Source organism: Pantherophis guttatus, chromosome 16, assembly GCF_059756535.1.
Source record: "Pantherophis guttatus breed Tessera chromosome 16, ASM5975653v1, whole genome shotgun sequence".
Classification (NCBI taxonomy): Eukaryota; Metazoa; Chordata; class Lepidosauria; order Squamata; family Colubridae; genus Pantherophis; species Pantherophis guttatus.
In genome coordinates, this window is record NC_142078.1 from 18,946,579 (window position 1) to 18,969,314 (window position 22,736).

Consider the following 22,736-nt stretch of genomic DNA (forward strand, 5'->3'; position numbering starts at 1 on the left):
TATTTTTAAAATTTAGCCAAATTGTTTAATCTGTTTTAATCTATTTTAAATTTTGTATCTGTGTTTTATCTTTTGGCTGTTCACCGCCCTGAGTCCTTCGGGAGAAGGGCGGTATAGAAATTTAATAAAATAAAATGAAATAAAATAAGCTCAGAGGGCACCAAGGACCCCACAGTCCTCTTCCTCTCCACTAATCCCAAAGAGCAGGTCTTCAATGCGCGCGTTGAAATGGATCGGGGAGGACCCCAGGTTCAAATCTGTCTTCATCCATGCACCACATTTTGGACCCAATACTCACTCCTGACCCTCTTGCCAGAAATGTGATTGTGAATTTGGCTCTCTCAAATTCCTGTTTCCTGTTAGGAAAATGAGGAAAAACAGACTCCTCCTTCTCAACCATGTGGCCTGTTTTAAGCTAGCAAAGTCAGCGTGCAAATACAAGAAATCAAGAAACAATAGAGCGGTGTTTCTTAACTTTTAGAGGTGTGGACTTCAACTCCCAGAATTCCCTAGCTGGCCTCAACATCGGAAGGCGCTTCCAAGACCCACAGACCTGCGAATGTATTCCATGATGAAGGCGATCCAGCCCTGCGAGGCGGCGTAGTTGTCGCCGCACGCTCCTGCCTTGATGGGAACATTTTGGTAAATGGCTGAATGCAGTTTTGCCAAATCTTCCTTCCCGGGAATCGGCAGCGACAGATCTTGGAAAGTCTCTACAGTGGTGGAAACCTGGAAGGTATTGAAGGAAGAGAGAAGAAAGTAAGCAGAAATGAAAGCCGATGAACGAGGGCGTACGTTCAATTCCGCAAGCTACTAAGATTGTTGGCCGAGCAGGTACAAAAATAGCCAGGTAAATGATTGAAGTCTGAGGAATGGGCTACTTGTCAGTCAACAGAATGCTGATTTATCACCAGCCTATCAAGTCCTTAGGAGCTGAGGACATGGCAGCACAAGGAAACAACAGCCAATTCCTGGCCATCGACACACCAGCCAGCCAATAGGAAGGCAGCACATAAATACGATGCATAGAATAGCCCAAAGCACCCATTCCGATAGGGAGAAGGTCCCTAAGGATGAGCTCCAGCACGAGAGCTTGGAAGGCTAAACCTCTGGTCTCAGTAAAGGCAAAGGTTCCCCTCGCACATATGTGCTAGTCGTTCCCAACTCTAGGGGGCGGTGCTCCTCTCCGTTTCAAAGCCAAAGAGCCAGCACTGCCAAAAGACGTCTCCGTGGTCATGTGGCCGGCATGACTCAATGCCAAAGGCGCACGGAACGCTGTTTCCTTCCCACCAAATGTGGTCCAAATTTTTCTACTTGCATTTTTTACGTGCTTTCGAACTGCTAGGTTGGCAGAAGCTGGGACAAGTCACGGGAGCTCACCCCGTTACGCGGCACTAGGGATTCGAACCACTGAACTGCCAACCTTTCGATCGACAAACTCAGCGTCTTAGCCACTGAGCCACAGCACAATTGGCTCTTGCAAGGAAAGTAAGTCCCTGCCTGTCCCAATCATTCCTAGACCAAAACCTAGGAAAAACTCCCTGGGGCCAAAATCTGGTGCGGCTTGCAGCCACAGCCAAAGGAGAGGGTGTGGGAAAGGGACGGCTTCTTTCCAAGAGCACAGAAACTCACTCGGTCACAGGTGAGGCATTGGACGAGGCTGAGAATGGAGCCGTCGAAGATGTCAGAAATGACGCTACGGTAACGTAACTCTTTCTTCTTTTTTCCGGAAGTCAACAGCTGAGCTGAAGAAGGAGGGGAATAAAAACAGAATTACTGCAGCAGAAGAAAGATACTAACCAGCAGCGATAGGCGCCTTGGGTGCAATTGCAAAATGTTCAGAAGCACCACTTGCACCACCAATAGCAACTGCACTTAAGACTTATATACCGCTTCACAGGGCTTTACAGCCCTCCTCTCTAAGCGGCTTACAGAGTCAGCCTCTTGCCCCCAACAATCCTCATTTTACCCACCTCGGAAGGATGGAAGGCTGAGTCCATCTTGAGCTGGTCAGGATCGAACTCCCGGCAGTGGGCATAGTTAGCCTGCAATCCTGCATTCTAACTACTGCGCCACCACGCTCTTAACACCATCGGCATTGACAAAATTGCCATCGGTCAATTGCAAAAGGCAGCTTCGCTTGGAACAGCTGACATCCTGCAACGACGCCTATAACCCCCATCCGACAACATTTGCCTATCCCGGGTCGATCAAGCGAGGACTCAAATAACCCCCTCGCCTAGATATACTCTCCTCCTACCTTTCTTCAGCACGTATGAGTGTCCCAGCCTCACCGGACTGGAATGTGGAGGATTCGAGAGTTTGGAGTAGACATCGTGGTGGACAGGGCTGCAGGGCCGCGAGGGACAACGTGAATAGGCGTCATTATCTGGTTCTGGGAATGGACAAGAGCAGTTGGGAATGATGAGGTTTTATTAAACTTGTATGTCTCCTGTCTCCCGTGGAAGGTGACTCTGGGCGGCAGAGAGGAGAAGGAGAAAGAGGAGGAGAAGGTAAAAAAGGAAGGAAGAAGGGAGAAGATGAAAAGAGAGATGGAGGGGAGGCGGGAAGATGGGAAAAGGAAAAAGGAGAAGGAAGTTACATAATAAATGAGGGAAGGTGGATGAGGAGACGGAGGGAGGGAGAGGATGAGAGAGAGGAAGGAAGAAGAAAGGGATAGGAATGGAGAAGGGAGAGAGGGAAGGAGGAAGGATGGAAGAAACATGGGAAAAGAGAAAAGAGAAGAAAAATAAATGAGAAAGGGAAGGAAGGAAGGAAGGTGGTATACCTCTCATGGACCCTACCTGGGGTCCTTGCAGGGCTGGCAGGTCGTGGAGGGGGTGGGAGGAGCCCTTCCGGAGAAGCCCCGCCCTCCACCGCCATCACCGAGGTGTCGATGTCAGCATCTTCGTCGACTTGCTCCGAGTTGCTCCGCCGTTGGTGGCAGGAGAATTTCCGCTCCTTCATCCGCTCCTTCTCGGAGATGCTGCGGCCGGCCGCCTCCTCCTGGATCAGCAGCTCCGCTTCGGCGGAGCCTGCTTTGCTCTGCCCATCCCCTTCCCCGCGGTCGCTGCTTGAGTCGCAGGAGAGGAACTCGTCCTCCGAAGGGCTGCGGTCGCCCTCTCGCTTGTCGTCCGTGTCGCTCGTGTCCGAGTCGCGCAGTTCTGCCGTCATCGGCTCCTTCAGCTCTTCGTGTAGTTGGTCCATCAGGCAGCGGAGGAATTCTTGCGTGTCCTGGGAAGGGGACGGAAAGAGACGCCAGGTTTGCTAGGGAAATAAAAATGGGGCTAGGGGGGAAAATGGGGCTTATTCAAAAGAAGGCATGTCAGAGTATATTCATGAACTGGAATAGGACATAGGCAACTGGGTCAGCCAATGAGGGCTGTTTGGTAACTGAAACAGAGTATTTGTGTGTATGGGGCCATAAGAGAGTTTGGAGTCTGGGCATGGCTTAGACTTGAACTGTATATAAGAGTTGGTTCGGCCTCTGTAATGGGTGCCCCTGCACCAGTGGTGGAATTCAAATTATTTTACTACCGGTTCTGTGGGTGTGGTGTGGCTTGGTGGGCGTGGCAGGGGAAGGATACTGCAAAATCCCCATTCCCACCCCACTCTGGGGCCAGCCAGAGGTCATATTTGCCGGTTCTCCGAACTGCTCAAAATTTCCGCTATAGGTTCTCCAGAACCTGCTGAATAGCACCCCTGCCTGCCCTGTACAATATTAGCCTCTGCATCTCTCTACTCTGTAATGACTTGCTTCCATGAATATTGCTTCTGTGTTCCTCATGTTGTATGCTGAATTCTGCTGTACGGTATTGTGAGAATGGATGGAAAGTTACTCTTTTATAAAACGTATTGGAAGAATTATAAAATACTTTTAAGTCAGTAACTCTTACCACAAGCCTCAGTAGCAAGGCCAAATAAAAACCACAAATGATAAAGAGCTAATCACCGTGTGTCAGCTCGATCTGAATGTTCAAGGAACTAAGCCCACGCTCTGGACAAATGGTAAAAGACAAGATAAGATAGATCCTGTTGTAACAAGACGGGGTAAATCACACCTTTGTCATGAACGCAGAATGTAAGGGATCTTAGGCGTGACGTATATTGCGTGGAACACGTATAAATGCATGATGTGGAACTTGAAAAGCGCGCTTCACGATCTCAATCCACATTGGGAAGGGACGTGGAGGCCTGCCTTTGCAAACGCAATTCGTTGTTCGAACATCAGAGTTGTCCGTCGAATTAGCGAGCATAAATTTTGAATGCCTTAAATAAACCTCACAGTATTGTATATAAAGAAGGTTCTTATGTAATTTGAATCCTGCTGAAGTTCATTTCATCGTGTCTGCAATCGTGTGTGCTGCAACAAACTCTGAAAAGGCAGACGTCCCTCTAACGAGCTACAAAACGTTTTGGTGATCCAAGACATTAAGTGAGGCAAGATTCTGTACCCAGTAATAGGGAAATGGTTATTTCCATAGCGAGGAAGATTAAGAATCGCTTGTAACCGTCGCAGGAAGGAGATCCCAGGTCATTCCCATCTCAGCAGAGGGAATTTGCTCACCTGTTGTGCGTAGCCCCGGAACATGGGGTTGATTAGCTTGATGCTGTGAGAGAGGCTGCTGGGAACAACGTAGCTCGGGCTAGGAGGAAGGGAGGACAAGCAGAGATAACAAACAAAGGAGAGACCATTTAAACAGCCAGCGGTTTATCGTGGGGTCTTTGATGCCCTCTGAACTGGGGTGTTTTTTTACAGACCTTTCAAGACTCAACAAGGGAACATCATTAGGGCTAGTGAGTGTGAGGTTTGCTCCCTGTTTATGTACAGTAGCTCGGAGATTGGCTGTTTGCTTGCAAGACATTGCATTACCCAACTAGGTAACATCCTCAGGGCTAGTAGGGAATGGAGTTTGGGGAGAGGAGGAGGAGGAAGAAAAGGACTGTGGGGTCCTTGGTGCTCTCTGAGCTTGATTGTTTTCTTGCAGACGTTTCATTACCCAACTAGCTTATATCATCAGTGCTAGTGAGTGTGACATACCGTTTACATACAGTGGCTCGGAGCTTGGTTGTTTTGATTGCAGAAGTTTCATGACCTGACTAGTTAACGTCATCAGCACCTTATATAGTTCAGTAATGAAATGTCTGCGAGAAAACAACCCGGCTCAGAGCTTCTAATATATAAACAGGAGCAAACCTCACTTCCTCCTAGCACTGATGATGTTACCTAGTTTGGTCATGAAAGGTCTACAAGAAAACAACCAAGCTCAGAGATCAGTGAAAGGATTGTGTATGTGTGTGTGTGTGTGTGGGTGTGTTTTCCTATCCATGCATCCCCCCACCACCAATTCTAAGTCTTTCCTTTATTGTTCTGACCTAGGCTTCCTGAGACAGGAAAAAGCACACGATTCGCCCCCAAAACCCTCTTTTTATTTCAACGGCTGTGAATTCTGTTCATTCACAGCCCGTGATGAGTCACAGATAGTTTGTAAAGAGCCCGACAGAAGTCTGCCACAGTCTTTCGGGATAAGGCTGATAAGCACCCACCTTTATCTCCCTTGACACACTGCCAAAGATCTAATCGGCAATTATCTTTGCAAGGCCACACGGAGCAGAGTCACAACGGAGCTTCAGAATTTAAACCCACCAGAACGAACAAAGTTGCTTCCTGCAAAGGCTCATGTGCCTTTGCTCCTCCTTTATGTCTTATGAGAGGGGCCAATCGTCTCCAAGCCTTACTCCCGAGTCGCCCCTTTTGTCTTAACTGTTCTTGCCTTCTGGCAGCTCTGCGCAAGTATGCATTGGGAACAGGCTCCCCCTGTTCCCTGCCTCGCTGATGTCCAACTCTGGAGGCTCCAGAGGCAGCACATAACTTCCAGATGGCCCTGGCCCCCTCTCTGCCTCTGATGCAGAGCCCTCGTCCCAGCCTTTCCCAGACTCCAGGACTGGCCCGTGTTCCTCACCAGCCTCCTCACTGTCTGACTCTGCTGCGAGCTCCTCAGGCCGCTGGCGGACCACAATATTTACCTCTCACAAACTGGGCTCTCCTCAACCAACTCACCGTTTTTTGTGCCAGACTTCGGAGATCAGCTTCTGGTAACTTTTGCAGAGCGCTGGCTTCTTGTCGGTTCTCACGAGACCACCGCATTCCAGGAAGAACTGTGTGAGTGGGGGGCTAAAACGGAGGTTAAGAAGGCTGGTGAGAACACTTCTGTCCGTTTCATGCAGAGTCACAGACCAAAACGGAAAAAAAGAGCGTTCTCTGTTCAAACTTACAGGTAGCCCTCGACTTAACGACCGCAACTGAGCCCAACACTTCTGTTGCTAAGCGAGACAGTTGTTAAAGTGAGTCTTGCCCCATTTTATGACCTTTCTTGCCAAAGCGATTAGGGGAATCACTGCAGCTGTTGAGTTAGTTGAGCGGTTGTTAAATGAATCTGGTTTCCTAATTGACTTTGCTCGTCAGGTCACAAAAGCGGACCACTGTGATCATTGTTCACACTTACGACCGCTGAAGCATCCCCCCCCGTGGTCATGTGATCAAAATTCAGACTCTGGGCAACCGACTCGTATTTATGACGGTCGCAGTGCGGCCTTCTGACAAGCAAAGGCAAGGGGTTAGCCAGATTGCCTTAACCACCGCCTGACTCACTTAATAAATGTGATGACTCGCTTAAGAACAGCGGCAAGGAAAGTCGTAAAATGGGGCAAACGTTTCGCTTGGCATCCTAAATTTTGGGCTCCGTTGCGGTCGTAACTCAAGGACTACGTGTAATGACCGTTCTCCGACCTACCAGTTCGAGAGAGCTTGGAGAGCAGCGTTCATGTAACACGAATTCCCAAGATTTTTCATCCCCGTAAGGCCTAAAGGGGCAGGAATAGAACGTGTGAAGCTCTGGAGACCCTTTTGCTTCTGTTTGTAACTCTTTGGTCCCCCCCCCGCCGCTCTCCGCCCCCCAGGCAAAAGAAACCCCCACCTGGCTCACCTCTTGGTTTGAGGTCATCGTCTTCCGATTCCGATTCTCCTTCGTCAGCGACGGCAATCGGAACAGCTTTGAGCGGATGGACAGGTGGGAGAGAATCCTGGAGCAGGAATGGGAAAAGCAAGGTTTTTTTGGGAGGAGGGGGGGAATGGGCACAGTGTTCTCCTTGGAAAGCCATCATCCAGGTCCTCGCAACGCCCTCGCCCCCTGGAAGCAACGGCGCTCAGGATGCCCATCTTTTAAGCGTAAACCATGTAAACCTCACGAGCCAAAATGAGCTCAGCAACTCTCAAACCGAGGGGACGGGGGTAAAAAAAAAAAAAAAAAAAGAGGAGGAATAAAGTCAGCACAGTCCACAAAAACCGCTCGCTTACCTGTTCCATAAATTTGGAAGGCAGGTTGGTAGGATGGGAAGCCAGGTTTTGGTCCAAGAACACCTCCTTCTCGCACGCGTAGCACCACACCCGAAAAGTGGTCAGGTTGACCGTCAAATTGTGCTTTTTGGCCTGGGTGCGGGTTGATGGGAAAAGGAAAAAAGAAAAAACAACAACAACAACAACACTTAAATAGCAGTTAGGGTTTGTGACTCACAGACTTCACCAAGTTACAGGATAACAGAGTTGGAAGGGACCTTGGAGGTCTTCTAGTCCAACCCTCTGCTCAGGCAGGAAACCCTACACCACTTCAGACAAATGGTTATCCAACCTCTTCTTAAAAACCTCCAGTGTTGGAGCATTCACAGCTTCTGGAGGCAAGTTGTTCCACTGGTTAATTGTTCTAAGTGTCAGGAAATTTCTCCTTAGTTCTAAATTGCTTCTCTCCTTGATTAGTTTCCACCCGTTGCTTCTTGTCCTGCCTTCAGGTGCTTTGGAGAATAGCTTGACTCCCTCTTCTTTGGGGCAGCCCCTGAGATATTGGAAGACTGCTATCATGTCTCCCCTAGTCCCTCTTTTTGTTAGACATGCCCAGTTCCTGCAACCGTTCTTTGTATATTTTAGCCTCCGGTCCTCTTATCATCTTTGTTGCTCTTTCCAGAGCCTCGACGTCAGTGAATCAACTTAACTCAACTTAAGTCAAACGAAGTTGGTGGGAAAAGCCTCTCACCTGGGCGTGCAAAGTGCTGTGATCCGCAAAGGACTCTCCACAACCGACATAATGGCAACCAACCTAGAGAAGCAGGGAGACTTATTAAAGCTCAAGCAAATTTAATTGAAAGCGGAAGGCGGTTTGGCTTTGTAACTTTACTTTATTGTCATTGCACCTCGAAATTAAATGCCATCTTCAGTGTACATTTTAACTATAAAAATAAAACACAAACACACCTCCTTCACACTCTATATGATTGAATTGAAAACCCCTGATACTGCATTAACATTGCACTATACAGTAGAATTCAATACAGTTACTGCTTTGGGATAGAAGCTGCTTTTCAGCCTATTTGTCCTTGTTTTTATTGTCCTGTACCGGCTGCCAGATGGTAATAGTTCAAAAAAAAAAAGGGTGCCCAGGATGAGATGGATCTTTAAGGATGTTTTGAACTTTCTTAAGGCAGCGGGAGCTATAAAGCTCTTCCAAAGAGAGGAGGGGGCAACCAATGATTCTCTGGGCAATGACGTTGACCCTCTGGAGCGTTGTCCTATCCGCTACTGTGCAATGGCCAAGCCATACACAGATACAGTAAGTTAAAATACTCTCTATGGTGCAGCGGTAGAAGGTCACCAGCAGTTTTCCATTCAGTTGTTTTTTCCTGAGAAGTCTCAGGTAGTATAATCTCTGTTGGGCCCTTTTGACCAACGCTGCAATGTGAGCTCTGCAGGTCAGGTCATCTTTTAGGATAATACCCAGAAACTTATAACTGGCCACTTGCTCCACTCAGTCTCAGGGCTGGATGTCTGATCTATTCCTTCTGTAGTCCACTATAAGCTCCTTGGTCTTATTGGTGTTAAGGACCAAGTTATTGTCTCCACACCACGAAAGCAACCGAAACGCAGGCAGAAAATCAAGTCTTTGTGCCCAGTAACTCACCAGACTTGACAACGGGAGGAACACAACACCCCCCACTTCCCAAAAGTTTGATTTCAAAGGGGGGAGGGCTTACCTGAAGGCAGGCCCAGAGATTTGGTCCTCCTGCACCACAAGACTGGCATGTTCCCTAGATTCACACGGAAGAGGGGGGGGGGAAATGAAAAATGTTGACATGACTCCTGGTGATTTCCAACAATACTGATGTAGTTAATAGTGAAGCAGTGATGTTCTGATGCATTTATAGGCTACCGTATTTTTCGGAGTATAAGACGCACCATTTCCCCCGCAAAAAAGAGAGTGAAAATCTGGGTGCGTCTTATACTCTGAATGTAGCCCCGTCCAGCTTCTCAAACGGAGGTTTCAGAGGCTGAAAAAAGGATCAGAAACGAAGCTTCAGAAAAGAAGCCCCCAAACAGAGCTTCAGAGGCTTTTTTTCTGAAGCTCTGTTTCGGAGGCTTTCAGAGGCAGGAAAGAAAGTTTTTCCTGAAACGGAGTTTCAGAAGTGTCAGAGGCAGGAAAAAAAAAGCAAAAAAAAGCAAGGCACAGAGCTCACAACGGGAGGCCGATCCACCTGCCAATCAGCTTTTTTTCTTATTTTCCTCCCCAAAAACTAAGCTGCGTTTTATACTCCAAAAAATACGGTGTATGTTTTATTTAGATAGAGTGTATTATTTTCATATCATTGTTTGATTGCTTAGTAATACAAAGCTTTCATATTTTCAGTTTTGTGTCCTGGTTTTTTTTTTGTTTTTTTGTTAAATTAAAACAAGAATGTACAGGGAGGCCCCAAGTTACGTTCGTTTAGTGACTGTAGTTAAAACAGCACTGAAAAAAAGTGGCTTAGGTAGGGCCATGTTTCACACTTATGACCATTACAGCATCCCTATGGTCACGTGGTCAGAATTCAGATGCTTGGCAACTGATTCACATTTATGACGGCGGCAGTGTCCCTGGGTTGTGTGACCCCCTCTTTACGACCTTCTGACGAACAAACTCAACGGGGAAGCCAAATTCACTTCACAACCGTGTTACTAACTTATCAACGGCACTGATTAACTTAACAACTCTGGGGAGGAAAGTTGTAAAACAGGACAAAGCTCACTGAACCAACGTCTCACTTAACAACAGAAATGTTGGGCTCAATTTTGGCCGTAACTCGAGGATTACCTGTATATGCCAGCAAGGAGAAATGTTGCTGCAGTGACACGGCCGCTTACCTTGGACTTGAAAAGCATATCGTCCTTGGTGACCTCACCTATGCAATCCAGGTGAGAACACAGGTCTCTTGGGTCCCCCATTTTGTGGCTGGGCTCCCCCTAAAGGGAGCGGATAAAGAGCTTGGGGGAAGAATTGGCTTCTTTTTCCAGGCCAGCTCAGTCCACCATCTGCGCCTGAAACGAAAAAGAGAAAGGTCTCAAACCTGCTTCGTTGCTTTAGGATGCAGATGACTGGATTTGAAGAAGAAGGCAAATGAAATATTTAATCTTCCAAATGTTAAGTGTTTTGTATAATTCATGAGCCCTTGGAGAGGACAGCAGACTAAAAATGCAGCCAATAAACAAACAGAACAGTATTGATAATTCCAGTACAATTCCAGTATTAATACTCTGCCTTCTCAATTACAGGGCAACGAAGATGTAAAAGCAAATGGAAACAAATCAAAAATAGGGTTTTCTTTTCTATTCTAACATCCTAAAGAGGATGTCGGCAACCTGCGGCTCCGGAGCTGCATGCGGCTCTTTTGTCCCCCTGCTGTGGCTCCCTAATTCCGGGAGTTCACGTATTTTAAAAGTTGCTAAGGTTGAGAAAAACACCGCATTAGGGAGGATTGCAAACAACGGCAACTCGCAGTAATCCTTCCATCGCTCAGTTTGATGCTTCAGCGGTGGTATCAAGTGAAAATATAAGGTGACAAATTAACTGCAACCTTGATGTGATGCCCCCTCCTCTCTTCTGGAGTTTAAATGCAGAGGCCCGCTAGCTGATTTTCCCCGTTTCTTTCTGACTCACTCAGCGTGAGCATTGTGTAAGGGAGCAAAACAACAGAAGGAACACCTCCTTTCGTATCCACTGAGCTAGAAGGAATTCCCGTGGCTTTCCAGCTACTTTCCAGCTAGTTGTCCCAGCTACCGAGCGGTTGGCCAAATGCAATAAAAATATAATACTGCTCCGCCGGCTTCTTGAATCCTTCTCTCTAAATCAATCGAGAGGCACGCTGACAACCTGATAAATACTAATTAAGATTCAGATCACAGGATGTTCCTTGTTCTGCTTTGCCTGGCTCAGTCAAAAAAGCAGCCACGAAAGAGCAGCTTTAAATGGCCTGTAATTGGTTTTGACCTTGCACAACGTGGTAAGTCCTTTGGCACAAACACAGGGCTTCCTGAGCAGTTTAAAAATCAATGTTATCGCAGAGAAAAAGAACTCCAGAATTCACTTCATCTCCCATGTAAGCAAGTAAATCTGTCTGTCTCTCTAGCTACAGTATCTATCCATCCCTATCCCTCCATCCATCCTTATCTGTCTCTCTCTCTTATCTACCTATCTTTCTTTCTTTCTCTTTCTTTTTTTCTTTCCTTTTCCCTTCCTTCCCACAACTTCTGGAGGCAAGTCGTTCCACTGATTAATTGTTCTAACTGTCAGGAAATTTCTCCTTAATTCTAGGTTGCTTCTCTCCTTGATGAGTTTCCATCCGTTGCTTCTTGTCCTGCTCTCAGGGGCTTTGGAGAATAGGTCGATCCCCTCTTCTTTGGGGCAGCCCCTCAAATATTGGAACACTGCTATCGTGTCTCCCCTGGTCCTTCTTTTCATTAAACTGGACATGCCCAATTCCTGCTACCGTTCTTCCTATGTTTTACCCTCCTAATCATCTTTGTTGCTCTTCTCTGCACTCTTTCCAGAGTCTCAACATCCTTTTTATAATAGGGCGACCAAAACTGGATGCAGTATTCCAGGTGGGGTCTTGCATCCACGCTAAGAATACTGCATTTCCCTCCCAGTACGGTTTCCCATTTCGGTATCTTTTATCTATCTACCAGATTTATACAGCTGCCCAACTCACACACAAGTGACTGATTTTAGGAAAGCCTTCCTCATTCCATTTGGCATCCTTTTTTCAAGTTTGCTCTGCTGGCACCTTCCGGACTCTATTAAATAAACCAGAAGGATTTTCTGGAAATCGCTCCCCCCAAAAAAGTCCCCAAAAAGCATCAGCTGGTTGTTCCTAGCACGGATAAAAACAAAGCCTTCACGTGGTAGCTTGGAGGCTTAGCAACCAATTACTTTTTCAGCTCTGATGGAGGCTTACTCATCATTTTCCCCACAAAAGCTAGAGCTGTCCACAGCCAGTTTTTTTTCCCCCTGCCTGCTTCGTTTCTCCTCTGTTTTTTCCACTACTGTCGTGAAAAGGGAAGACTCTTCCCCGTCTTCCTAAGGTCCTTTCCATCATGAAAACACTGGTCTTCGGGAGGTTTCCCTCTCTGGAACACAAACTACAGGTAGTCCTCGACTTACGACCACCATCGAGCCCTAAAAATTCTGTTGCTAAGCAAGGCAGACAGTTGTTAAGCGAATTTTGCCCCCATTTTATGTCCTTTCTTGCCACCATTGTTAAGCCAATCACTGCACTTCACACGGTTGTGTAGCGAATCCGGCCTCCCCATCGGTTTTGCTGGTCAGGTGGTTGCAAAAGGGGATCACACTGTGACCGTCATAAGTGTGAGTCGGTTGCCAAGCATCAGAATGAAAATCAAGCGACTGCAACGGTCATAAAGTGTGAAAAATGGTCATAAGTCACTTTTTTCAGCATCGTCGTAACTTTGAACGGTCTCTAAATGAGCGGTTGTAAGTCAAGGACTACCTGAACAAATAATAAAATGGTAAGAACAATAATATCCCATCAGAGGTTGATATTGACCACTTTGGAGAACCCTGATCTTATAAAAACAGGCTCCGATTAGATGATAAGATGATCATACTCACGGCATTGGGAATTAACCCAATGATTGTTTGCACCACACATTAAACGGTAAATTTAGCCTTATAGGTTGCATTCTTACAACAGATTAACAGCAGTGCCACAAGCAAAACTACCAGCTTTATACAACAGACCAAGCCATGGTTTGTTTTAGCTACGATTTGTTAAACCCACAATGGCTGGGTTCAGACCTAGCACTAAATCCAAAGCCAACAGGATTGGGCACGAGTCTGTATGAGATGGAGTGAAGTTTGGCTCGATTAAAATCCAAAATTACCATTCACCAAACAATAATCTGACATTAAACCTGCTCCCTTGTGCAACCAACCACAAGCCAATGTAGACACAAACTGCAAGACCACCACCTCATTTCCCAATAAAATTGCTTAGAGATGGCAGGACCCCCTCCCCAGTTCGACTCCTAGAAATGTGAACTGACCCCCTGGCAATTTCCTCTCTCATTTCTCAATTTTAAGAACTAAACTTTCCATCTTGGGGCCTTCGGGGTGGCTTGGACTACAACTCCCATCGGCCAAGTCCAGGGAGGGAAAGCGATGTAGGGAATTTGTTCAATTTGGGAGTCTACCCCGTGCCCTGAAGCCAAGGGGTTGCTGGGTTCACACGACACACCCAACCTAACCCAGGTCAAAGCTGAGCTGTACTGAGAGATGGTGGGAATGCAGACCTGGAACCAGCTGGGGGAATGGGGAACAATATTCTGCCCTGATTTGAGGGGGGGGAGATATGGGGAAACTCCCCTCCCCTATCTATCTATCTATCTATCTATCTATCTATCTATCTATCTATCTTTCTTTCTATCTATCTATCTATCTATCTATCTATCTATCTATCTATCTCAATCAATCATATAACTATCATCTATCTGTCATCTATCTTCTATCATATATATATATATATCATATCTCTCATATATCATATATAATCTCTCTCTCTCATATATATCATAATCTCTATCATCTTTCTGTCATCTATCATCTATCATAATCTATCATCTATATCTGTCTGTCATCTATCTTCTATCATATACAATAATCTCTCTCTCTGTATCATATATAATAATCTCTCTCATCTATCTATCTATCTGATTTCTATCTATCTTTCATCTCTCTCTCTCTCTCTCTCTCTCTCTCTGGTATCTATCTATCATAATCTATCATCTATATCTATCTGTCATCTGTCTTCTATCATATATAATAATCTCTCTCTGTATCATATATAATAATCTTATCTATCTATCTGATTTCTATCTATCTTTCATCTCTCTCTCTCTCTGGTATCTATCTATCATATATCTATCATAATCTATCATCTATATCTATCTGTCATCTCTCTCTCTCTCTCTCCTGTATCATTTATATGGTATATAGATGGCCTAACTTTCCCTTTATATTGCTTTTAATTTTGTTTTAAACTGAGATGTCTTAAATTATCTGGGACCAGAGTATTTAATATATTTTAATTGGTTTTTAACGTTTGTATTACATGTATTTTTATCTTTCGCTGTTCACTGCCCTGAGTCCCTCGGGAGTAGGGCGGTATATAAATTTAATAAATAAATAAATAAATGAATGAATGAATGAATAAATATATATATATATATTTCCTATCTATCTATCTATCTATCTATCTATCTATCTATCATATATATATATATATATATATCATAATCTATCATCTATATCTATCTATCTGTCATCTATCTTCTATCATATATGTATATATCATTCTCTCTCTCATCTATATATATAATAATCTCTTTCTCATCTATCTTTCACCTCACTCTCTCTCTCTCTCTCTCTGGTATCTATCTATCTATCTATCTATCTATCTATCTATCTATCTATCTATCTATCATATATATATATATATATCATAATCTCTCTCTCATCTACCTACCTATCTATCTGATTTCTATAGCTGTCCATATCCACAAGCGACTCTCGGTGGCTCCCAATTGAAAAACATGTATGACAAATGCTTTGAAAAAAAACATTTTAAAACAATAAAAAGCATTAAAACGTCTAATTTAAAACAGAAACTCTAAAAATACCAAGGTTAGGGGAGGGGGTCCTGCTTTGAGACGATCCCCACCCCACCCAGTTTCCTCAGCCAAGATCGGGCACTGTCACAGCCCCCCCTCCCCCGCCCAAGATCAGACTCGCCCGGCCGCCTCCGACGCGCCTTCCTCGGCTGGGCTCGCTAGGCGAGTCCGAGGCTTCGGAGCAGGCTAGGCCGCAAAACCTTCCTTCTCGTCGTCTTGGCCTCTGGGCCGGGAGACGAGGCCGGGGGGGGAGAAGCGAAGCCCCGGGCGGATCGGGTGGAGTCGGGGATCGGGCGGGGAAGAGCGCTGCTTACCGGCCGGGGCCGCCTCAGAGGGCGCCGCGCCGCTCGGGGGGGGAAGCGGGGAAGGCGATGTTGGCGGCGGAGGGGGCGGGGCCACGGCGGAGGGGGCGGGGCGGGGCGGGGCCTCGGAAGGGAAGGCGGTCCAGGAGGGGAGGGGTCGGGCAAGATGACCTCAGGGTGCCCCACGGACCCCTGGACAATGGGCAGGGGTCACCAACCTTTCGGATCTCAAGGAACCGCTAAATTAATCATTTTAAATCCCGCAGACCACTAATATGATTTTTTTTTTTTAAAAAAAATAAAAGATAAATAGTATTTAAAAGATGGAAATAATTTTTCTGCGGTGCACCGCAGCAAATTTCGTAAGTCTGAAAAACGGTCCCAAGTCCCTTTTTCCAGCACCGTTGTAACTTTGAATAGTCACTAAATGAACTTTCGTAAGGCAAGGACTGCCTGTATTGCGAAGAAACAGGACACTTATAATTCTTGATGAACGTTATCTTTTCTTTTAGGTACACTGAGAGTGTATGCACCAAGACTATCCTATCCTATTCGATTCCTTTCCATATTCTATTCTATTCTAATTCTAATTCTAATTCTATTCTATTCCTTTCCATATTCTATTCTATTCTATTCTATTCTATTCTATTCTATTCTATTCTAATTCTATTCTATTCCTTTCCATATTCTATTCTATTCTATTCTATTCTATTCTATTCTAATTCTATTCTATTCTACTCTAATTCTATTCTATTCCTTTCCATATTCTATTCTATTCTATTCTATTCTATTCTATTCTATTCTATTCTATTCTATTCTATTCTAATTCTATTCTATTCTACTCTAATTCTATTCTATTCCTTTCCATATTCTATTCTATTCTATTCTATTCTAATTCTATTCGATTCCTTTCCATATTCTATTCTATTCTAATTCTAATTCTAATTCTATTCTATTCCTTTCCATATTCTATTCTATTCTATTCTATTCTATTCTATTCTATTCTATTCTATTCTAATTCTAATTCTAATTCTATTCTATTCCTTTCCATATTCTATTCTATTCTATTCTATTCTATTCTATTCTATTCTAATTCTATTCTATTCTACTCTAATTCTATTCTATTCCTTTCCATATTCTATTCTATTCTATTCTATTCTATTCTATTCTATTCTATTCTATTCTATTCTATTCTAATTCTATTCTATTCTACTCTAATTCTATTCTATTCCTTTCCATATTCTATTCTATTCTATTCTATTCTAATTCTATTCTATTCCTTTCCATATTCTATTCGATTCGATTCAATTCGATTCGATTCGATTCCTTTCCATATTCTATTCTATTCTATTCTAATTCTAATTCTAATTCTATTCTATTCCTTTCCATATTCTATTCTATTCTATTCTATTCTATTCTATTCTAATTCTATTCTATTCCTTTCCATATTCTATTCTATTCTATTCTATTCTATTCTATTCTAATTCTATTCTATTCTACTCTAATTCTATTCTATTCCTTTCCATATTCTATTCTATTCTATTCTATTCTATTCTAATTCTATTCTATTCCTTTCCATATTCTATTCGATTCGATTCAATTCGATTCGATTCGATTCCTTTCCATATTCTATTCTATTCAATTCAATTCGATTCTCAAGGTTGCTTCCTGGACAGACAATTCCTCCCTCTTCACCTGCTTTTATATGTGATGGAGCCCGCATTGAATACCTGCCTTATAATCTTGCTTGCAAGGCATTTACAATTTTGCATGCAATAGCAACCAGGGTATTTATTCTCTCGTGTGGATGCAATGACACGCAGGGCTGTCGTGGCCTCGCTGCAAAAAAAAAAAAAAAAAATGCCAGCTTGACATTTGCACCTTCGGAGCAAATTAGGGCTCCTCCTAGCAGTCCAGGAAAATAAATTAAAATATAGGTTAAAAAAAAAGAAAATTAAGGAGACCCGTCTTCTCTCCCTTGTCCATCCATCTATGATTTTCCTACATCCATGGACGCCTTTACCCCCTCCCCCAAGCCGGACGGAATCCTCTGCCCTGCCCTTCTAAGGGCAACTAGAACCACAGCGGGGCGGCTTCGGCGCGTGTTGTTGACGTCACGAGACGCGCCCCCCAGGTTGCAAAACAGGAAGCGCTTTCCAAGCAGCAGCCACCTTTAAGCAAAATTGATTTGAGGCGGTGGGAGAGGGTCTCCAGCTATGCCGGCCGGGAAGAGTTTTCGCCGGAGGAAGGCCGACTCCGAAGAGGAAGAGGAGGATGAGCTGGTGGCCGAGGAGGTTCGGTGGGTGCCTGCTGTGGGGGGGGTCTTGAAATATTGGGGAGGGGGGTTATAAATAAATAAAATAAAATATAATTATAATTATGTTTTATTTTATAAAATAATTTATAATTATTGTTACCTATTATTTGTTTATTCGTGTCAAGAGCATCCCAATTAAAATAAGACGTACTATATGACATAAAATTTAAAAGATAAAATACAAGGTTAAAATATGTACAAGTTGGTTTTGGTTGCAAGTCATTTTTAAAAATGATCAAGTCCTTTTTTTAAAAAAAAATAATCAGTGTTTCAATCTCAGTACCTTTAACGTGTGGACTCCAACGCCCAGAATTCCCTAGATCCTGGTATTTAATAATAATTATTATTATTTCTGTTCTGATTCTGCTCCAGTTTAAAACTAGAAGAAGCGAAGGAAGTGCAGAGTTTAAGAAGGAGACCCAATGGAGTAAGGTAATACTGATGTTTCTGTGGAGTTTTAATGTCAAGGTTTTAATCTTTTGTAGCAAGCACAGACTGAGATCCTGGATTTTTGTTTATATCCGTAGAAACTGAGATTCTCGGATGGCCACAGCATCCTCATGGACACATGCTCCAAATTCAAATTATTTCAAATAATTAAACAGCGAGTTCAATTTTGTATGAATTTAGTTCACTTTAATTAGTTCAAATTATTATTATATGAAGTATTACGGTCGTTCCAATAATTAAACTGTGGCGAGTTGGCCGTGGCGAGTTGTTGTAGACGCGATAAAAAGGTGGTAAAATCAAACACAACTCACTTAACGACCGACTTGCCTAGCAATGAAAATTCTGCTCCCAGCTGTGGTTGTTAAGTCGAGGACTACCTGCCCCAACTCTTGAACGCCAATCATAAAAACTTAAGTATTCTCAAGGAAGGAAAGGAATATCAAACTCTCCTAAGTACTCTAACCCAAACTGACACTGGATTGCATTCTGATCAGATTTGAGATAAAAATGGAAGGTTCTCTTAAATGATCCTAAATCTTGTCTGTGTTTGCCTCCCAAGTGCTGCAGCTTTACTTGTGGGAGAAAAGCTACAAGAAGAGACAACTTTGGCGGTAAGATCAGAGGGGGAAGCCTCCCTCCACAAAAGGTGTTGAGTGAGGTGCAAACACAAGACACTTTGGTACCGTTAATAGTGGTTTAACAAGTCATGATTTAGAGAAATAGGTGATCTTGTTAACTGAGGAAGCCCAGTTGTGTGAATCAGCATTTATGGTGTTGTGGCCCGCCAGCGGATCTTGGCAGCAGATTCGGACAGTGAGGAGGTTGGGGAGGAACCTGGGCCAGTCCTGGAGTCTGGGGAAGGCTCTGATGAGGGCTCTGAGTCGGAGGCAGAGAGGGAGCCAGGGCCGTATGCCAGTTATCAGCTGCCTTCGGAGTCAGACATCAGTGAGGCAGAGAACAGCTGGAGCCTGTTCCCAGTGTGTGCATGCACAGAGTTGCCAGACGAAGGGAACAGCTAAAGAACAAGGGTCAACTCAGGAGTAAGGCCACAGGTGGACGATGAAGGGCCCCTCCCAGAGGGAATAAAAGAGGAGCGAAAGGGGAGTGGAGTTTGCAGGAGACAATTAGTTCATTCCTGCATTCTTGCCAAGTATTGCGGCCTCTGAAAGATATCGGCCTGGCCACTCTCCAAGCCTGATCAAGGTCGGTAATTATGAACTATCTTGAAAGACTGTGGGAGAGGGAAGACGAAGGGAACAGCTAAAGAACAAGGGTCGACTTGGGAGTAAGGCCACAGGTGGACAGTAAATGGCCCCTCTCGGAATAAAAGAGGAGTGAAAAGGGAGTGGGGTTTGTATGAGATTTGTGACTCCTTGCCATGTTTTGAGGATATCGGCCTGGCAGCTCTCCAAGCCAGATAATGTCTGTGACTGTAAATTTTCCCTTGAAAGACTTTGCTGGATGTGAATGAGAAGAATTCACAGTAACTTAATAAAAAGAGTTTTTTTTTGTCGGGACAAGGAGTCTGCTTTGTGGTTTGGGGAAGCCTAGGTCAGAACATACGGCCCTCGGATTGCAGCATCTTCAAAAAGTGCCTCCTCTGTTTATTCTCTCCACATGGCCAGGATGATCCCTTTAAGATCAAGTCGGGCGGAATGGTGGACATGAAGAAGTTGAAAGAGCGAGGAAAAGAGAGGTGGGTGGGTCCCTTTTGTGGCCCCCGATTGTGTGACCGGAAGTCGAGGAGTAACGTGTTCCTTGAGGCGCACAGCCTTAGATATTTTGAATTGGGGGGCTACGGATTAAAACCAACGGGCTTGAGGGATGACTGAAGATTAATTCCGGTGCTTCTGGCTCTTTTGCATTGACGGTGCTTAGAGTCAACTTTGTCGTCCTTTTTTAGGATCAGCGAAGAGGAAGACCTCAATCTTGGCACCTCCTTTTCAGCCGAGACCAACAGGAGGGATGAAGATGCAGACATGTATGTAGCTTGCCATCTATTTATTTATTTATTTACTTATATCCTGCCTATATTATTTTTACGAATAAGTCAAGGTGGAGAACATATCCAACGTACCTTTCTCCTCCTATTTTCCCTACAACAACAATCCTGTGAGGTGGGTTGGACTGAGAAAGAGGGAGTGGCCCAGTCACCCAGTCGAATTTCACGCCTAAAGCGGGATTAGAGCTCACCATCTTCTGGTGATTGGCTCAAAGTCACCCAGTCGAATTTCACGCCTAAAGCGGGATTAGAACTCACCATCTCCTGGTGATTGGCCCAAAGTCACCCAACTGGCTTTCGTTCAGGATGAAATACATCGAAACTGAGCTGAAGAAGAGGAAGGGGATTATGGAAAACGAGGAGCAGAAAGTGAAGCAGAAGAACGCGGAGGACTGTCTGTATGAGCTCCCGGAGAGCATCCGTGTCTCTTCGGCTAAGAAGACGGAAGAAATGCTGTCCAATCAGATGCTGAGTGGGATCCCTGAGGTGGACCTTGGAATCGAGTAAGTTTGACAGTTTCTAATCCAATAAAGGAGAATATTTGTAGCTCAGGGGTTGAAATGAGGGGAGTTCGGAGAACACCAAAGACACCCCCCCCCCCATTTCAAGTCTGAGCTACAAATATTCTCCTTTAAAAGAAATCTTGGGTGATCTTAAGTCCTCTCCTTGTCCAGAGAAAAATTATTGGAGAGCAAGTCAACTCACCCCTTCTTCATTCCACCGTGGTCGTCGTTAGCTGTTCTCTTTAGAGCTCTCTTCTGTCCAACATTTGTTCCCTGGAAGTTTGAAAACATCTCAGCCTTATGTTGTTTTCTTTCGGTGGTTCTCCTTAGGGCCAAGATAAAAAACATAATCTCAACCGAAGATGCAAAGGCAAGATTGCTGGCTGAACAGCAGAATAAGAAGAAAGACAGCGAAACTTCCTTCGTCCCCACCAATATGGCAGTCAACTACGTCCAACACAATCGATGTGAGTAAGAGAGGAATTAAGCTGACTGTCTTGGATGAAAGCTGATTGACACATAAATCAAATGGAGAACTATGGTTGAGGCTGAACAAGGCTGAGGTTAGAATTAATTGAGTTTGTTGGATGGAACCATCAAATATTTTTATTCATACTGAAAATAATATAAATGGCTTAGACGCCACAGTGGGGGAACTTGCATATCACATAAGAATAAAACAAGGAAAACAAGCACATGTCAGACTTTAAGCTGGGAACGGAATTTACTTTCTGGTGTGAAAAGAGGTAGTCCTCAGCTTACAACAATTCATTTAGTGACCGTTTAAAGTTACGACACTGAAAAAAGTGACATGACCATTTTGCACACTTACGACCGATGCAGAGTCTCTAAGATCATGTGATCAAAATTCAGACGCTTGGCAACTGGTTCATATTTATGACCGTCACCAAGTCCATGGGGAAGCCAGAGTCACTAATTGAACAACTGCAGTTACTAATTGAACAACTGCAGTGATCCCCTGAACAACAGAGGCAAGGAAGGTCATAAAGGGAGGCTTAACAGCTGTCTGGCTTAATGACAGAAATTTTGGGCTCAATTTATGGTTTGTCAGTCAAGGATCACCTGTATTTTGAAAGCTTCCAGTTTATACTAGAGTAGATCCTAAGCTAGTATGATCATGATCTCTCTTTTCAGTTTATCACGAAGAGCTGAATGCTCCGGTAAGAAGAAATAAAGAAGAGCCCAAGGCCCGACCCCTGAGAGTGGGAGACACAGAAAAAACCGAAATGGAAAGTAAGTCATGCACACTGCGGGGTTATCTAGCTACTTTGGTCTAGTTCTCACAGGCTGGTGGCTAAATTTCAATCCTGTGGGAATAATGTATCCTGGGTTTTGGACACGTTCCTTGGGTTGGCCTATTGGAGGTATTTTGATTCAAAAATTGTTGCTGTGCAGTGTACCATTTCGGCCAGTTGAAGATTAAAGGTAAAGGTAAAGATTCCCCTCGCACATATGTGCTAGTCCCATGATGGCGAACCTATGGCACGCGTGCCACAGGTGGCACACGGAACCATATCGGTGGGCATGGAGCTCAGCTCCGGCACACGTGTGTGGTGATTTTTGGGCCTTCTGGGCCCACTGAAGGTCTCCAATTGGGGATGGGGGCAGGCAGTCTTTCAAATGGCTAATCTTTATTTTGGGATGTCTCTCTCTAAATTTTGTAGAATCTCCGCCGAATCGCAAGCGCCCACCAAACGAGAAAGCCACCGACGATTATCACTATGAAAAGTTTAAGAAGATGAACCGGAGATACTGAAGCGAGCTGGTTCGGTTCTTTAGAGACTGGGCTGTTATTTCTAATATTTCTCACTTCTTGCCGATGTTCATTTCGCTTCAGTTTTTCTCCACGAAACTGCCCTCTGTTACAGTCACTGAAAGATCTTTTTCATACCAAAATGTGTATCGCATGTGCAGCAGTAAAGGTTTGTTATTTTAAGAGGATGGCCTGAAGGATTTGTCTGCCTGTGTTTTCTGCATGCAATGAGACGGGATGGAAATTTGAATTCTCGCAATCCCACCAAAGATCTCAAATAAGTTACTTGGTCCTCTCCAGATAGAACCTAGAACAGGGGTCAGCAACCAGCGGCTCTGGAGC

At 44.5% G+C, this 22,736-nt stretch overlaps 2 protein-coding genes across 5 annotated transcripts in view; one reads left to right on the forward strand and one right to left on the reverse strand.

Moving 5' to 3' along the window:
* Positions 1 to 15,457, reverse strand: part of USP20 (ubiquitin specific peptidase 20) — a 28,115-nt gene extending 12,658 nt beyond the window's left edge. For all 4 annotated transcript variants that reach the window (XR_009620639.2, XM_060683848.2, XM_060683847.2 and 1 more), the window contains exons 1-13: positions 15,361 to 15,457; positions 10,226 to 10,399; positions 9,082 to 9,135; positions 8,088 to 8,150; positions 7,358 to 7,489; positions 6,987 to 7,083; positions 6,795 to 6,864; positions 6,062 to 6,175; positions 4,568 to 4,646; positions 2,805 to 3,234; positions 2,261 to 2,395; positions 1,633 to 1,745; positions 554 to 729 (exon numbers count right to left, since the gene is read on the reverse strand). Coding sequence is in view for 3 of the 4 variants with exons in the window: in XM_060683848.2 (XP_060539831.1) it covers positions 554 to 729; positions 1,633 to 1,745; positions 2,261 to 2,395; positions 2,805 to 3,234; positions 4,568 to 4,646; positions 6,062 to 6,175; positions 6,795 to 6,864; positions 6,987 to 7,083; positions 7,358 to 7,489; positions 8,088 to 8,150; positions 9,082 to 9,135; positions 10,226 to 10,306 (1,544 nt within the window). In the remaining variant the exon portion in view is untranslated. The remainder of the gene's footprint in view (positions 1 to 553; positions 730 to 1,632; positions 1,746 to 2,260; positions 2,396 to 2,804; positions 3,235 to 4,567; positions 4,647 to 6,061; positions 6,176 to 6,794; positions 6,865 to 6,986; positions 7,084 to 7,357; positions 7,490 to 8,087; positions 8,151 to 9,081; positions 9,136 to 10,225; positions 10,400 to 15,360) is intronic.
* A 1,995-nt stretch (positions 15,458 to 17,452) lies between these two features.
* C16H9orf78 (chromosome 16 C9orf78 homolog) lies at positions 17,453 to 22,582 on the forward strand. Its single transcript, XM_034436110.3, has 9 exons — positions 17,453 to 17,647; positions 18,038 to 18,097; positions 18,675 to 18,726; positions 19,741 to 19,811; positions 20,019 to 20,096; positions 20,423 to 20,620; positions 20,951 to 21,087; positions 21,776 to 21,874; positions 22,306 to 22,582. Exons 1-9 carry the CDS (start codon positions 17,565 to 17,567, stop codon positions 22,395 to 22,397), a joined length of 870 nt encoding a protein of 289 aa, XP_034292001.1. The 5' UTR covers positions 17,453 to 17,564; the 3' UTR covers positions 22,398 to 22,582.
* The last annotated feature ends 154 nt before the right edge of the window (positions 22,583 to 22,736 follow it).

Excerpts from the sequence above, each read along its gene's own strand:
- C16H9orf78 (XM_034436110.3), top strand. The coding sequence starts at position 17,565 with ATGCCGGCCGGGAAGAGTTTTCGCCGGAGGAAGGCCGACTCCGAAGAG. Across the intron at positions 21,088-21,775 it reads CTACGTCCAACACAATCGAT|TTTATCACGAAGAGCTGAAT; the intron begins GTGAGTAAGAGA and ends CTCTCTTTTCAG. Across the intron at positions 21,875-22,305 it reads AGAAAAAACCGAAATGGAAA|AATCTCCGCCGAATCGCAAG; the intron begins GTAAGTCATGCA and ends TAAATTTTGTAG.